This window comes from Erpetoichthys calabaricus, chromosome 3, assembly GCF_900747795.2.
Source record: "Erpetoichthys calabaricus chromosome 3, fErpCal1.3, whole genome shotgun sequence".
Lineage (NCBI taxonomy): Eukaryota > Metazoa > Chordata > Cladistia > Polypteriformes > Polypteridae > Erpetoichthys > Erpetoichthys calabaricus.
This window is the reverse complement of record NC_041396.2, coordinates 153,741,418-153,759,365: the sequence shown is the minus strand read 5'-3', so window position 1 is coordinate 153,759,365 and position 17,948 is coordinate 153,741,418. Positions and strand designations below refer to the sequence as shown.

Genomic DNA, 17,948 nt, shown 5'->3' with positions numbered 1-17,948 from the left:
TAAGTAAGGAAGATACAAATTAAGCAGCTAAATCTTTTCTTCTATGCTCTCACTAACAAAAACTAATATCAAAAAGGTCTAATAGAGCAATCTGTTATACTTAAAAATATGCCTGACAGATTGAGGATTCTTGACCAAAATTAACTTTTAAGAGCTTCAAGATTGTTAACCATAAATATGTGGACTGTATAGGAACAAATCCAGCCAAACCAGGCTAAAACAGCCATTAACGTTTTGGTATTTCACTTTGGATATATCAATATGGGTAGAGGTAGCAAAGTCTGAATAAAAAAAACCACCAACATTGTTTGGGTTACTCTTCTTGGCATACTCCCTACTAATTCACCTTTGAGTCTGTCTTTTAGTAAGCATTCCTCAACTTTCTTCATTATAGAATGGTCTTCAAAGACTCCGTCTTTACTCAGGATTTTCATGGCATTTTGCTCTAGCCCTTTTCTACATATCTCGAATTTCCATCCTCAATAGCCATGTCACTAAAGCAAGTTATTAAAATTTCAATGAGGATTTTGACAAGGGAGTGTTCATTATCACATATTAGTAACAATAAGTGAAGGAAAGTCCTCATGTCTAATATGCACAAGAGTTGTATGGGGGACCCAGGGACGGATGTAAGAGAGGCCACAGTCATGCGCATCTAAGTCAGTTTTACTAACAAACAGATTTTCTGACATGAGATTAAAAGGTAACAAATGTAAGCATGAGGGGAAAACTGCAATGTAATTTTCAGAAAATTACACAAAACGTTGATTTGTAATGAAATACAATTTAAAGTAGTAAACAAATTATACATGGTTACTACCAAGACGGCCACGTGAAGATCAGTAAGAGAGGAAGACAAAAAAAAAAAAAAAAAAAAAAAAAAAAAAAAGATTACTTAAGATGGCTAGCAAAGCCATTAATTTTGGCCCAAGATGTCTAAACCTAAAATTGCTAACTTGTGAAGATGAGTTTGCATGTTCTGCCATATCACTGAGATGTCTGTTTTACAATGAATAGTTGCAGAAGAATCCCAGGGCAGTGACTAATTCCACACATTTCAATGTGCAATATGAATGTTCGTTTTAAATAAAAAATATTTCATATTAAAACACTTGATCATCTAGATGTTTACATGCTTCGTGTATACCAACAGATATATTTCTATGTTCTTCAATGACATAGCTTGTCCGTCACTAAAAATCTGATGCCAAGCTTGACACAAAATCACAGATGGAAAGCCCCCTTGTTTCCTTCACTATATTATAATTGATAGATGCACACATGCCGCCAGAAATTAAGCAACAGTGTCCTCACCTCTACCTGAACATCATTTCCTGGCAGCTCTTATAAAACCACAGACCACATTTGTCTAATTCATTCGGAGCCTGCAGGATTGTATACTGTGGTGAAGAACGGAGTTTATTTGGAAAGCTTGTGATGCATAAACTGAAAAACACCACCTTGTGGTTTGTCAAACTTGTTTTCTGATCTCTTAGTTTTGGTACTCTGTGATTCACAACCTTCTTCTGTAGCAAACAATCCAAATTTTAAGACTTAAAAAAAAAAAAAAAAAGTCAACAACTTCAACTTATAGTTAGTGCATACAGAATATATGGCACTTTAGACTCTTTGCTTTTAGTGTTTAAGAAGAAAAAATGTATCAAGAAACAACGCTACAAGACAGCCGTATTAGGTAGTTTCAATGTGTTGCAGCTATAAATAAACAGATTTAACATGGTATCCAACTATATGTATAAAAGTTCTTCAGATTTACAGTGCCTTCAAAGGGGACTACATGAGAAGAATCGACTAGAAAAAAAAATTGCAGACATATTATAAACTTGACATTTAAACTTCACTGTCTATGCTTTTCCTTTAGTCCACTTATCCAGTTTAACGTTGTGCAGGGATGAGGATTCTTTGCAACAACTGGTGGAAGCCAAAGAACAAATAACCTTCAAAAACAGGAAAGTCCACTGCAGCATCCCCACGTGCTGTTACAGTGGATTAACATTGTGTTGCCAAATGACAAAATGACCATTCGAAGGACTGCTAGACAAAATAGTCTGATGGTTTTTTTTTTTTTTTTTTTTTAAATGACCCACTACTCTTTTTTTCTCTCCATTTATCAAGCCATTTAATGAATCCCCATTTTCTACGCAGAGTTATCCGATGATTTTTTTTGCTAGCATCAGATTATATAAAGCAACTCTATCTTGGGTTCCAGTCAACCACAGGGCACATCCTAGCTCTCTTTAGAGACACAATTCAACATAATCTGCATGTTTTTTTGGATTGCAAGAAGGAAGCAGACATTGGGAGAAGGGCAAACTCCACATAGACAGAGACTATGAAACTTATCCTTGGAGCCGTTAGGCAAGGGTGATTATTCTCTGAACCATCACACCACTCAATTCATACACTGCCTGGCCAAAAAAAAAGTCGCCACCTGGATTTAACTAAGCAAATAGGTACGAGCCTCCTATTGGATAATTACTGCATGGGCGATGAGTGCAATGAGTTGCTTCTCATTTCTTAAACAACCATGTCGAAAGACACATCTCGTGGTCGTGGAAAAGATGTTAGTCTGTTTGAGAAGGGTCAAATCATTGGCATGCATCAAGCAGAGAAAACATCTAAGGAGATTGCAGAAACTACTAAAATTGGGTTAAGAACTGTCCAACGTAATATTAAAAACTGGAAGGATAGTCGGGACCCATCGTCTTCGAGGAAGAAATGTGGCCGGAAAAAAATCCTGAATGATCGTGAACAGCGATCACTTAAACGTTTGGTGAAATCAAATCGAAGAAAAACAACAGTAGAACTCAGGTCTATGTTTAATAGTGAAAATAAGAGCATTTCCACACGCACAATGCGAAGGGAACTCAAGGGATTGGGACTGAACAGCTGTGTAGCCGTAAGAAAACCACTAATCAGTGAGGCAAACCGGAAAAAAAGGCTTCAATTAGCTAGGGAGCATAAAGATTGGACTCTGGAGCAATGGAAGAAGGTCATGTGGTCTGATGAGTCCAGATTTACCCTGTTCCAGAGTGATGGGCGCATCAGGGTAAGAAGAGAGGCAGATGAAGTGATGCACCTATCATGCAAGATCTTGGTGAAAAATTAATGCAACACTGGATGGAACTAAATCTTGTAACATTGCAGAAGCTTATCGAAACAATGCCACAGCGAATGCGTGCCGTAATCAAAGCTAAAGGCGGTCCAACGAAATATTAGAGTGTGTGACCTTTTTTTTTTTTGGTGGTGACTTTTTTTTTTGGCCAGGCAGTGTACATCTTCATACGTACTTAATCTAGTCTAAGGTCATGAAATTGTCACTCATGACATTTTTAAATCAATAAAATTAAGCTAAATGTACACAGTATTCCATAGGTACTAAAATATTGGCAATAACAAAAGTATTTGACAAGGTGATACACAACTAATATACATATGTAGTCATAAGTTATTGTAATAATCAGTTATCAATCCATCAGTTTCTGAACTTAATCCACTTCAGAGGCAAGGGAGACTGAAGTCTGTCCTAGCACTGTCCTGGACATGGCACCAATCCAACCTAGAGTGTATAGTTAACCTAATCTGTAAGTCTGTAGGATGGGGGTTTGGGGGGTGGCAATCATCTTAGGTTTCATAGGATGCCTCACAGCTGCAATCTGTAATTTGTGATCATAAAATACATATTTTAGGAGTATTAATGAAAACAGTATGAACATCCTAATGAAAAGCTTTTCAGAAAGAGCAAGACTGAAGTATTAACAGAAGAATATTTCCAAAATATATAAAAACCAAGATTTTCATTTTGATACTGTAGATAACGAAAAGAATGACGAAAACCAATGTGTTATTATAATTTCCAGTCTAAATTCACATACTGTAAAAAACCCACTTCAGCTGAAATGGGAATTAAAAGACAAACGATGCTTACTGCTTCTTCTTGCACTCTGTGGCCCGATCCACTATGAAATCCGTGAGGTTGATGAATCCTTCTGCTTTGTCCGCCTGTAAATAGGGTAAATTTGACATACTTCAACGTTTTTGTCATCATATGCATTCATCAAATTGAACATCCTTATTCCTGGAACTATATACAGTATTAGTGGTTATACATAAAATTTAATTTTAACTCTGTGCGTTTATACAATTAACATCCTGACAAGCATTTCATTTTTTTGCCACTTCCAGTCTTCAGATTAGTGAAAATATAGAATATAGTGAAATTTACAGAATTCATTGGAAGTCAGTATCTACCATGGCAGCACTAAATTCAAGCCAGGGTCAAATAAAGCAGCCTTTTAGCCTTGGAACCCTTGAAAGATTGTTTTTCTTTTTCTCTATCTTAACTGGATATTTTTTGTTTTTTTTTTCTGTCCTCCAAGCCATCTGATCTTATTGTACTCCTCTCTAGAGACTTACAATATGATGTGGTATATAACGACACTACTTTTCTACTAATTACATATCAACGTTATATAAGCTTGTATGGATTTTACTTGTTTATTTTCTGTTACTTATCCGTTATTATTCTTACATAAAATTTTTAAATTTTTTTCTTTGACATCTTGTAAAGCGCTTTGAGCTAAATTCTTTTTACGTAAATTTGCTCTAAAAATAAATTATGTACCCTACCTTTTTCTATATAATATTCTATAATGCATAGTATTAGAAGCTGCTTTTACAAATACAGGCTATAGTCCTATTTATATTTTTCCAGAAGCAGCACATGCTTTGGAGACGCACAACAAAACAGAAGCAGAGACTGAATCTGCAACCATGTGGTTTCGGGTCCAGTGACATAGACACAAAGCCACACCATTCTGGTCTTTCATTTGCTTCGTCTGAAACTATTTTGTCTAGACTGATCTCACAAAAGCGTTCTTTAAGTCAGAGTTAAACACTTTTATGTGGTCCAAGTTCAAAAGCATTAGAGGTTCAAATATGGCTGCAAAAAGGGAAGCATCTACAGGAAGGAGAAGTAGGGAAAAAAAAAAAAAAAAACCTAACAGCTCCGTATTTACTCAGTGAAATATTTATAGTTCCTGAACAAGTCTGCCATCAAAACTGGTAACTATTGAGCCAGCAGCAGCATTTTTGCAGCTGTAGTAAGCCAAGAACAATTCATAAGGAGGCCGAAACAAAAAACCAGGCCAATGCTTAGTACAGGAGTTGTCCAATTTTATAAAGCATGGGATTCACACATCACTACTAGTGTTGTCACAGGGCTTTGCATTGATATGTTGGATGACAAGCAGTGTTACAAATTCATTGAGGCAGGAAACATATGTTAATGCTAAAACAGTCTAGAGTGTGCAGGGCAGAAGGAGCTTTCGTTAATTATAACCTCGAGATAGTGGAATATGCAAAAGTGCAGCTGGAATACAGCCTTGTACAGTTAGGAAAAATGGTATAGAAATCTAGCTAATCTTACAGGATTTACAATTCTGCTACCAGAGCACCATTTGATTCACAATGCATTTTCCAAAACTGTACATATTCAAGTACTTTCATGTCATCCAGTTCAAAAAGTAGCACAGTCACAGATCTTCACATTGTGGATCGGGTATGAAAGCAGCAGATGACCATCATCTCACACACAACACAGACGGACACTTTCCAATGGCACCACTATCAGACTGGCTTCGGCACAGTGGTGACCACTAGTAGTGTACAACTGGAAATTTTAGCCATCTGGTCAAATATAGAAAAATGCAGTAGTGACTAATTCATTACATCAGTCATCACTGGATTTGCTCAAAAACAGGACAATTCGATACATAATTATGCCTTTCTTGCATGGATTTGGGAAATGGTCACCACTGCATTAGTACTGCTTCACTGTCCATGAAAATATCCACTTTCTTCTTTGTTAAGGAAGAGCTCTCATACTGACACCACGTTTTCAGTGGGCACACATCAGGAATTGTTAGATTTTCAGTGTTTTCTTCAGGTCATAGCCTCCACATCCCTTGTTTAATTTTATAAATTCCCAAAGTACCACAGTTTGCAAATCACCAACCCCAAAACTCCAATTTAAGACAAGTCAAAAGAGAACAACTAACAAAGTTTACCATCAAACTACATAATCCACTCACCATCTGATTTGTATACCAGTAAAGAGAGGTCCTCTTGAGCATAAACCAGAATTTTTTCCATTTTATTCCAATGAAACCCTTGCTATCCTTCTTCTTGTATAGCCAGCCCTGGCAGTCAGGCTGTCCCAATTCTTTACACGAAATCCTTCGTCGGCTCATTGTCTCTGTATCATCTATGGGCAGAAAGAGAGAGATAACTAAATAAATCTTAGGTGTGGAGCTATTGAATTTTCACACCTGCTGTACCTAATACAATCACTTACGCTTTAGAATATGCACTTTGGTTGCCTAAAACAGAAAAGATTTACTAAGATCTAAAAGCCTGAGTCGGCACTTTGTTGTAGTGCATCAGAATATTAAAATGAGATTAGGGTGCAGTTCTTAATTTTAGTTCCAGGACACTTCTGTAAAGTGCATGCACATTGCAAGGTGCTACAAACCAGAAGGAAAATGAAGATGAACAGGGAGGCAACTGGAGTAAGATGTACATTAGTCAAACAAGGGAGTCAACTGAACCACCACCACACAAAAAAAAAAAAAAGGGGGGGACAAGAAATTTAAAACCTCGATGGGTAGTTTTGGTTTATTTCTAAACATTTTGGAGATGCTCAGATTTCCTCGGTGTGCGTTTGCAACAATACACTCATTGGAGGACACATTTTTGCTTTGACCAGTTTCTTAATAATTAACTGTTCATTTGTAATGCTATTCATTTAATTCAACAGGTTCTTGGGATTCTTATTCTTTCATGTCGGGCTTTTTGAAAATTATTTTTTTCCCCTTTTAAGGGCATCATTTTAGGGAGCAGACCCACACATTTTGTTCCTAAATGTTTTATTATAGTAACTGACTGTACAGCACACAGCTGGGTTTGTTCCCTATATCACATTGTTGTTAGTTGATTAATAGAGACAAAAATGGTATATTTCTAAACAATTAGGGACAAAAGCAGCAGTTACGGGCTTCTGAAGTGAACAAACATTTTACTACACCTAAGAGAGGATAGTATACTCCATTAGCCACAGTTATTGACTTCTAATTAAACTAGTTAGAGTGAAAATCTGCAACTACCATGGCCTTCCAACAACAAGATTAAGCCACCCCATTACATATAGTAATATAGATAGTTGTAGTGTTGATGTTCCTCCTTGTGTTGTATTACAAACTTGATTCTGTCTGATGCAGTAGCAGTTAACTGGTGTCACATTCAACAAATCACACCCCAGCATATCAACCCCCTAATATTCTGGCAGAACTGGGAGCCAAACAAGGGTCATCCTTGCACCAGTCCATAGCAGGGTTGTCTCGGACACACAGGCACACTCCTGTCCAATGTGGAATTGGCAATGAACCAGCCACACACATCTTCAGAAGCATGAAAGGAAAGTTAAAACTGACATGGAGAATATGCAAAATGCACAGACAGCATCTAGCATCTATGAGGCCTACTCTAGCAATCTCTTTTTTTCCCCCCACACCCAGATACTGCACTGGAATATTGTTCAGTTCAAGCTTGACTTGAAAGCCCAATTTCTTCAATAGAAAAGACCAAAATGGGCATATTAAGGAAGACTTAAATCTACCACTTCCGAATGGTGCGTAAAATTGTTTCTGTAGAATATTATAAGGCTTTGTCTATTTAGAACTTGATAAGTTTGGCAATTCTGCAAGAGCTCCTTTCTTTTAACACCTTGCTGGTTATTGGAACCAAACTTTAAAGTTGGTGGCATACACGATCATTAAACTTAAGGCCTATCTTAATACCCCAGCTTGATTTTTAACGGTTTCTAGGATTTCTTACGTGCATTTTTCCTCCAAATTAATAGTTTTCAAAGTGATACAGTAAAAGTTTTGTTTTAAAACACCATCAACAGCATCAAAATATAGCAATGTTACAGCCGTTGCTACTGCAACTCATTTTTAACGGTGTCTTTTATACAGGTGGCTGGAATGACAGCAGATTTTACTAGTAGTCTTCAGCGCAGGAGCATAAGCAGAGAAGTTCATGTGGAGATTAGACAGAATCTACTGAACTGTCAGCTTTAGATGCATCTGTTCAGACAAGCATATTTGCTAGCCTTATTTTGTTTTTTGATATTAATTTTATTCTGTTTTAATGTTCTATGTTCTTTGTGTTTTATTGTTCAGTGCCTTGTGACTTTTATCAGCGTAGTTGCTCTAAAAATATATTTTTACTTACTTACATCTGACCAATGTATCACTTCCTGATAACATGCTTGCAATGAAAATTATAAAGGGTTAGTTTTCTTTCAGTTGAAGAAAAGATGAAGGCAGAAAATACAACTAACTATTGAACTACTGGGATAATATTAAGAAAAAAAGAATTGGAAAATGTTGAAACCACTGGGGGGGGGGTGAGAATCTGGGTATATTTATAAATTATGCAAGATGAAATTTGGCATTGAATGTTGAAGGATTAAATATTCATTCAACCCCCCCCCCCCATTTTTGGCCCTCTCGACTTGAAAAAACACTCATTTTTAATCCAGTTTTGGACTACACTTTGTGAAGGAAATTACACCCCTAATGACAAAGATTAAACCAGCAAAAATGATCAGGACTTGAAGTTGTTTATGTATGCCTTTCAACAGACCCCAGGGGTTCAGCACCTAATGGACAACGACGGGTAAAAGTTATTCCTCATCAAAAATACTTCGAAAAGAAATGGGGATTGGTTATAATTTATTACAGAACTTTATTTGCCCATCTATAGGCAGGTGGAGAGTAATTTTATGCTATTTCAATGTTTCTGATCACCAATACCTTTCATATTTGCTTCTTTACCAGTGTCTTAGCCCTGTAAGAGCCACTTGCACAAAGTTAAAAAAAGACAGTTTTCAAATATAAGCATGTGGGCTATCGTTTTAGAGGAGGTCAGGAATTACAAAATTTATTTTTGACTTTGATATTTTATTAGGGATCTAACCCTCTATGGACCTCTATTTCTATTATAACCAAGAATAATTAGACTTTAAACATTTAAATTGAATCACACATTTTAATATTTCACGCAACTATTCTTGTTTTTTATTAAGTACTTCTACCTCATGAAGTAAATGTTTTATGAATACCCTGAATTAGGGGGGTTTACACTACGTCTGTAAACTACCACACACCAGCCACCGTCGATAGTAAATGTGTTTTATCCGTAATAAACCACCAAATTACATTGATTCCCCAGCATTTTAAGGAGTGTCTTTAAGGGAAGTTCCCAACCCGACTTGCTGATTTTCCTTACCAACTTTCTAGAATACAAGAAGCTGTGTATCAGCTTTAAGGATAAGCATATTATCAAAGTGCTTTCTTGACTTAAAGGTATTGCCCTCTAGAAATAATTTTCCAGTTTCAAAAGTTATGGATTAGAAAGGATTGGTATACATAAGTATTTGGTATACATATTTTAAATTGTACTTAGCAACTTACATTACATAACACACTGATTGTAATGTTAGTGACAAATGGTTTGGTAACTCAGTTTAGGTACAGTAAAAATGCATCTATTACTCATTTACTCTTATGTAGTAAGGGCTTAAAGGCTTCTTTTGGTCTTCGTAACAAAAAAAAAAAAAAAAAAAAAACATCAGTAAAGTGGTTATTCATGTCAGTGAAGTGTGGTATATTGACATGATGGTAAAATGACTTGTTAATATGAAAGATTGACAGGTCTCATACTAAATATGTAATATGAAGAAGTGAATTAAAGTGGTCTCAGTTAACCCACCTGAGACCACTCCAACGTGATGTTTTGTTAGTATGTCACATTGTTGACATTTTTGGTTTACCTAAAGTGTTACCAATGGTCTTACTAGCTTTAATATTTTTATGAATTTAGAACATATTAAACCGTTTTTATGTCTAAAGAGATAAAACAATTAAGTCTCATGCAGCAATTGTTAAGATAGAGTAGATTCAAATTTGAGATTTGTACCACTATTCATGTGGTTAGAGCAGTGGTAGTCAACCTGGTCCCTACCGCCCACTAGTGGGCATTCCAGCTTTCATGGTGGGCGGTAGCGGAGCAACCAAATGGCGCTGCGATTACATACTATTGTCACCCAAAAACTAGCAGTTCGTCATTTTATTACCCCGTAGACAAAGAACTCCATGATTCGACACTTCTTTCTATGACAGAAACTGCCGGACAATGGAGACACCAATTAACTCATATTTTCGTCTCGATTCCCAGATTTTAGGGTAATAGGGTGACATTCTAGGAACCCCCCCTTGGACTGCCAAAACTAGCCGATGTCTCGCTACTTCGCCCCGATCGCAAAGAAGTGATGCCATTGGCCAACACCCACTACATAAAATTTTATAAAACGCACAACCACGGATACTAACTTAGTCTCGTCTCGACAAACTCTCGCTCAACTTGTAATGTCCGGCAATCCTCAACTTAGAGGTACCCAGCATTTGTTACTCTGTCAACACATTCATCATTTCAATGAATGAGGAGCTACGATTACTACATCCTGATCCTGACTCCCAACGGCTGTTGTTGGATCCACATATCTTTCAACATTACGGTCTGACAAAAACCTCGCGGGATCGTGATAGCCAGCACCTTGACTGACCATCCACGTCCAACGTACGCTGTGCTGTCCAGCGACCGGAACGCCTGATCCTGCCTGACCAACGCCAGGAGACGAGAAGGACGTCTCGCATACTGGATCGGAAAAGCATGCAGCCTTCCAAAAGTCGCGACCACGCAACAGACTTCAAGCGCATAAGTTTTGTTCACGTTACGTAAGTGAAGCTAAATCGTTATGTAATCGAAACTAAAGTCAGTACATAGTTAGATTTCTGAGAGCAAGCACATGCTTCAAACAAAATATTGTGAAATATCGTGAGCCCATGTCTCAGAAAAATAAATAAGCAAGTGGCTATTCGCCGGAGTATCTGAAGATGGGTTTCATAGAATCTGTTGCAAATAAACAACATCCAATGTGTTTATTGTGCCATAAAACATTATCCAATGAGGCAATGAAGCCAAGTCGATTGCGAGAACATCTTTCTACAAAGCATCCAAATGACAAGGACAAGCCCATTGAATATTTTCAGGAAATATATAAAAAATTTCAAAATCGTTCAACTATCGTTGCATCATTTAAGAAACAACATACAACGAATGAAGATGGATTAATTGCCACTTATCGCATTTCACAATTAATTGCAAAAAGTGGTAAAAGCTATAATATTGGAGAAACTGTAATAATACCCTCTATAAAAGAATTTATCTCAACAGTAATGCATCAGGATATACCTCAAATTTTAAAAACGTTGCCCCTAAGCAATAGCACAGTAAAGCGACGAATTGATGAAATGGCAGTTAATGTTGAAAACAAACTTAAATATTCTCCAAAACTCTTCATTTTCCATGCAATTGGACGAATCTACCATTGCAGATAATGATGCTTTATTGATGGCATATGTACGCTAATTTGATGAAAACAATATTACGAGAAGAAATGCTATTCGCAATAAATCTCATCACAGATACAAAAGGATTATCTATATTTAATACTGTGAGAACATACTTTACAAAAAATAACATTCCTTTGAATAATATTGTTGCATGCACTACTGATGGAGCACCATCAATGGTAGGTCGCTATCGTGGATTTGTTGCTTATTTGAAGCAGGAAGTGCCAAATGTTTTATGTATTCATTGTGTGGTGAACAGACAACATCTTGTAGGAAAACGTCTAAGTACAAGTCTCCATTCATCATTAACTATAATAATTCAAGCCGTAAACAAGATCAAATCCAATGCAGAGAATGATAGAATGTTTTGACAACTTTGCCAGGACAATAATGAAGATTTTATTAAGTTACTTTTGCACACAGAAGTTCGGTGGCTGTCAAAGGGTACATCTTTGGCTAGATTTGTAGCATTATATGATAGTGTCATTCAATGTTTTGAAAGTAATAATGAGACCAATCTGTGTCAACAGTTAAAAACAGTAAAGAATGATGCCTTTTACTTGGCAGATATTTTCAAGAGATTTAACTATGTCAATTTGCAGCTTCAAGGAGATAATAAAACTCATAGGTTGCCAAAGTATTGTGCTATTATTTATTGACAAACTTGAACTACTTCGTCATAATCAATTGAAGAGAGAATTTCATCAGTTTCCTCAATTATCATCTATAAAAGATGATGTAACTCCAAAGGATATTGACAGATTCAGTAGCCACCTCAACGAACTTAAATTGGACATGGAGAAATGATTTGAAGATATTTTGAAATTGAAGGTATATGACTGGATGAAAAATCCTTTTACCGCAAATATTGAAGAGGCTGATACAACTTGCCAAGAAGAACTGTTAGAAATTAGATATGATGAAGAAAGTAAACATAAATTCGACAGTGGTGGATATGAAAACCTATGGCAAAATAAAAAAATGCTGGTCTTATATCCAAATATATGGAAAATGGTATTCAGTTTATTGATACCTTTCCCTACCTCATATCTTGTGGAATCAGGATTTAGTGCTGTTAATCATATTATGACCAAAGAAAGAAACCGCCTGAATAGTTCTGAAAGGGGAGACCTTCGTTTGTTCCTCACAAAAATTGAACCGGATATTCAATATTTAGTTTCCCAGCATCAGCTTCAGGGATCCCACTAATAATTCAATTAACTAATGTAATTTCTATGTATGTAAAGTATAAATAAAAAGATAGAATAAATCTTTATAAAACAACTTACTATAGTTAAATCTGCCAAACTTAGCGAAAATCTGACATAAAGTACTTGGTAAGTAATCTTTATATATAATCTTCATTTGGATCTTGATCTTTGTTTGTCCGCGAATTCACTGCCTTGTGTGGTGTTCCTGCTGTGTTCAGTAGAGGGCAGTAGTGATGGAGGAGGAGAGGAAGTGAGGGGGAGGATCGTTGGATGAGGTTGGAGTGTGATTAAAGAGGATTGAACTGAAGGAGACTACGTGCTGTTTGTACTGGCTGAATACACAACACCTTGGTTGTTACTTTAGTTTACAAACACTGTCGACACCACTCTGTGTTTAGATCTGGCGTCGACACCTGCTTCGTTGTCGAGACTGTGTTTTTTTGGGTTTCTTTCGACTGTCGTTGGCAGCACTTCGTCCAAATCGAATGTTCACCCACTTCTTGGAGTCTTCAGTCAGAGTATATAAGTCGGGCATACTTCTGTGATTTTCCATCAGTTGGCGTTTGGAGTTCAAGAAAGCAGCATTGGTTCTTCCTTACTCTTTGGATTGCCACAAAGCAACCTGCGAGATTGGAGAAAGGTTGAGAAGAGATCATGAGAGGAAACGACAGCATCATGAAAACGAGACGGACTATGAACGGAGAGAAGCAGAAATGCTCCTCCACCACCACATAATTACTATTCGGACAGTGATTCCGAGTAGGCTGTTCCTATCGAATCAATGTCCAAGGGTTTTGTTTTGTAATTTTGTTTCCCTTATAAAAAATCATAATGCTGTGCGACGAAGGGTCCAGTTCACGACTGGCAGCCGTGTTTAAACAGGGAGCCCTTCACAGACAACTTTAACACACGCAATGTAGTTGGGCGCACATGGCTAGTTATTATTATATGCTTTAACTTGCTATAACTCTGCTTTATAAATCACCATTACTGTGGAACCAGTGGGCGGTTAGAAAATTTTTACTACTAACAGAGATACAAAAGTGGGCCGTAGGTATAAAAAGGTTGACTACCCCTGGGTTAGAGGTTTTTTTTTTTTTTTTTTTTTTTACTCCCATTGCGTTTTTTCATGATTAGGATTAAAGTTTGGAGGGGGCAGAGCACTCCAGACTCTTACATGTTTAAATTAAGTCAGTGTCTCAGGTATCGAATAATATCTGGACAATGTAGCACATTTGAAAGTTCTTGGACAGGATTTACTGTAAATCCAGAGCATCTGTTGAATACTTGCTTTCAACCAAACTCTGAAAGAAGCTTTTTTTTGCCCAAGAGGTTGAAAACGCCAATAACTGTCTCCGACTGTATAGTACCCACCTTGATAGAAAAGCATGCAAAATGGAATTAGATGAGTGAAATAAAGAGAACAACAGACAAATTATGATTACACCAAAGCAAAAGACATACTTTGGACATGCCTCATTTGCACCACGTAGTCACAAAGACAGTCAGTAGTGTGCTTATTTTTGTCCCAAGTCATATCATTCTACACTCTGCTAACAGCGCTTCTGCATTTTCCTAGTAACTGCATATACACACACACACACACACACACCCCTAGTAACAGCATGCATACACACACACATACAATCATAAGCATTGTGGTGCAACACCCCCACTGCACATAACCTCAGCTGCAACCATGTGACACAACTCTCCATATACACCCAGCTTATCTTCCTATGACTCACTTTACTTATATGGGACGGAACTGTTTGCATTTATGAACCCAGAGGAAATGAGCAGTGTTACTACACAACTTATTCCCATAAAAAATTTGGAATTGTATGAATGAAAACACTATTATCGTTAAGAGTTTATTTTCGAAGCAAACATAATTGATAACACTGCACAACAAAGTTTTTGCTTCTTGAACAATGTTGGATGTTTCTGAGATTTTTGGGTGCTGATCACGAATATCACATCAAAATTTACCCATCATGTACCATTTCAGAGACATCTTCAGTTTTGTCATGATTTTTTCTCATATATTTGTATCCAAACATTTTCGCTCCCGTAAGTGACTTATCAACAACAATTTGTGCAGCCAGGGCATGTCCAGGCATAGAATCAGGCCAGGTTGGAAGCTGTTCTGTGGAAGTTGACATCCTGGGCAGGTCTGAACGAGCTTGACGCTGTCTCAGCATGCTATAAAGGTGGCTTGCATACACCGATCCTGCTCATTTGGTTAATATAGATAGTCAGTGTGTATGTATAGTATCAGTATAGTAAAATATAGTATCTGTAGCAATATAACAGTAAGCAAGCTTGATGCTATAGACGTTTTGGTGTCAGGCGATATGTCTCATCAATGTCGTAACAGCCACGATACATTCTGCTATATATGTGGCGAATATACACTTGCGCCTCAGAGACGTTGGATGACCTCTCTTGTGAAGATTGCTTATCATCTGTATTTCGGCTGCAAAATTGGTGATCAAGACAAGGAATGGGCGCCTCACGTTTGCTGTGCGACATGTGCTGTCAGTCTGAGAGCCTGGCTCAGAGGCACTCAAAAGACAATGCCATTTGCTGTTCCGATGATATGGCATGATCATAACAGACCATGTGACGGACTGTTACTTCTTTTTGACTAATGTGTCTGGTTTCCCTGCCAAAAACAAGTCAATTGAATATCTTAATCTGCCTTCAGCAATGACACCCATGCCACATGACGACAGTCTTCCAATTCCAAAACCACCAAAGGACTGGACCTTTGACGAACCAGATGAAGAAACTGCAATACAGGGTACTGACAGTGACATTGACTCGGATTTTGAACCGTGCTCATCAGGCGATCCACATCTGATAACAGTCCGAATTGAACAATTTGGTCAGAGATTTGGGTCTGTCAAAAGCAAAAGCCGAGCTGCTGGGTTCTAGACTGCAGGAATGGTGTTTGCGGTCACCAGGTACGAAAATTTCTGTGTTTCGAGGCCGACATCATGATAGAACCACATTTTTTGCACAAGTCGACAGTCTCCGTTTCTGTTGTGACATTGAAGGATTGTTCTCGGCCTTGGGTTGTGGTTACAACCCAGAAGAGTGGCGTCTCTTCATTGATTCGTCAATGTTAAGCCTGAAAGCTGTTCTGCTACACAATGGCAACATTTATCCTTCAGTACCTGTTGGCTATGCAGCACACAAGAAAGAAACGTATGAGAATATGGAACTGTTGCTGAAGCACATCCAGTATAGCGGGTAAACTGGAATATCTGTGGAGATCTTAAAGTTGTTGCTCTGTTACTAGGACTGCAGCTCGGCTATACAAAGTACTGTTATTTCATCTGTGAATGGGACAGCTGTGCTAAAGAGTTGCATTATTCTCGACAGAACTGGCCACTCCTTAAAAAGTTAGTTCCAGGACAGAAAAATGTGGCACATGAATCGCTTGTCGACCCGGCAAAGATATTTTTGCCTCCTCTTCACATAAAACTGGGACTCATGAAGAAATTCATGAAAGCACTGAACAAGGAAGCCGAAGGTTTTCGTTATTTGAGACGGAATAACTGACTCCAAGATCAAAGAGGGCATTTTTGTTGGCCCCCAGATCAGACATGTTATGAATGACAAGCGGTTTGAAGATCTGTTAGTTGGGCTGGAAAAAATTGCCTGGAAAGCCTTCAAAGACGTTGTTGACAATTTTCTGGGCAATTACAGAGCCCCAAACTACATTCAGCTGGTAGACAAACTTTTCAAAGCATACAAGACAATGAAGTGCAACATGTCACTCAAGATTCATTTTCTCCACTCACACTTGGACTTCTTCCCCACAAATCTCGGTGCTGTCAGTGACAAACATGGTAAAAGGTTTCATCAAGACATTGCTACGATGGAAAAACGATACCAGGGCAACTGGAATCCGTCAATGCTTGCTGACTGCTGTTGGACATTGCAACGTGATGCACCAGACATTGAATACAAAAGAAAATCAGGAGCAAAACACTTTTAATTCTGTTGAATTTAATAGCTTATGCGAAACATAAACGTGACTAAATACGTTATTGTCAGTAAACATATAGATGTCTGTTTCTCAGAGTTCTTACGTGATGCAGTAAAACTAAATCATTATCTAGAGTATGTAAAGACAAAGTGACGCTACCTACTGCAATGCCACATGTTGAGTCTGGCCATTGCAATTTTAGATAGCAGCTTCCACTGCAATCCCTTTTACAAAGGCTTCTTCCCAAAAAGAAACTATCAGCAAGATATGATAGACTGAAGCTAATTAAAACAGACTGCATCAGCTAAAACAAATCACTAAAAATATAAAAATGAAAGAAAGTTGCACACTTCAGATTTACTATGTTTGCACTTCCAATTAAGGGCCATGCGATCCTAGTGGCATTGGGTGCACGGCTGGCAATGTAAATGAAATACCATTCCATCACATGGCATACTCTCCCAAACAATGACCAGTCCTAACAGGCCAGTTAACCTAACCTCACCTCATCATTGAGGTGTAGGAGGAAAACTGGAATATCCCCACACAGACATGGGCAAGATAACCTTCAAGAACATAAGGACAAACACCAAACACTAAATGATCAGGCTAAAACTTTAGAACTACAAGACATAAGTGCTAACCACAACACTGTGCTGTCCAGGTCAGCTGCTCCTTCTTAAGGCCTGAACTTCTATTTTATATAGCATACAGACTGCGATGGTTCGGACACATACACACAATGGCTAATAGCTGGTTTTCACACAGGCTGCTATGGTGGCAGCACTGAAAAATACCTGGATCAAACAAATCGAAGCAGACCTCAAAAATTGCAGAATCAATTATCAGTGAAGCTAAGAACATCACACTCGACTGACAGGGGTGGTAACGCATTATGAAAGAAATCCAGGACTTGGTGGCTTCCACAGTAGCATTCAGACTCCGAGGTCACCCTCGTCCAGCTGTTCACTAGGAACCAACGAAGAAGACATTCATTCCCAAAGCGGTTAACATGCACTGTATGTTTGTGAAAACCAGAAATACAAGTGAGAGAGTGATTTCAGTGTACAGCCGTAGTATTTCAAATTAGTGTTCTGAACTACTCATGCTAGGCTGCCACCCCATTATTTGGTAAATCACTTGTGAAGCCGGAAGATCAAATGCATTTCTAAACAATTATTA

At 37.8% G+C, this 17,948-nt stretch overlaps 1 protein-coding gene across 3 annotated transcripts in view; it reads right to left on the bottom strand.

Annotated features, from left to right (window-relative positions):
• ipcef1 (interaction protein for cytohesin exchange factors 1) overlaps nucleotides 1-17,948 on the bottom strand; it is a 315,976-nt gene that overhangs the window by 57,694 nt on the left and 240,334 nt on the right. For 2 of the 3 annotated variants that reach the window (XM_028797427.2, XM_028797428.2), the window contains exons 18-19: nucleotides 6,111-6,283; nucleotides 3,947-4,020 (exon numbers count right to left, since the gene is read on the bottom strand). In XM_028797427.2, the coding sequence (XP_028653260.1) occupies nucleotides 3,947-4,020; nucleotides 6,111-6,283 (247 nt within the window). Of the gene's footprint in view, nucleotides 1-3,946; nucleotides 4,021-6,110; nucleotides 6,284-17,948 lie in introns of those variants that run through there. The other variant, XM_051925198.1, reaches the window with a different exon arrangement.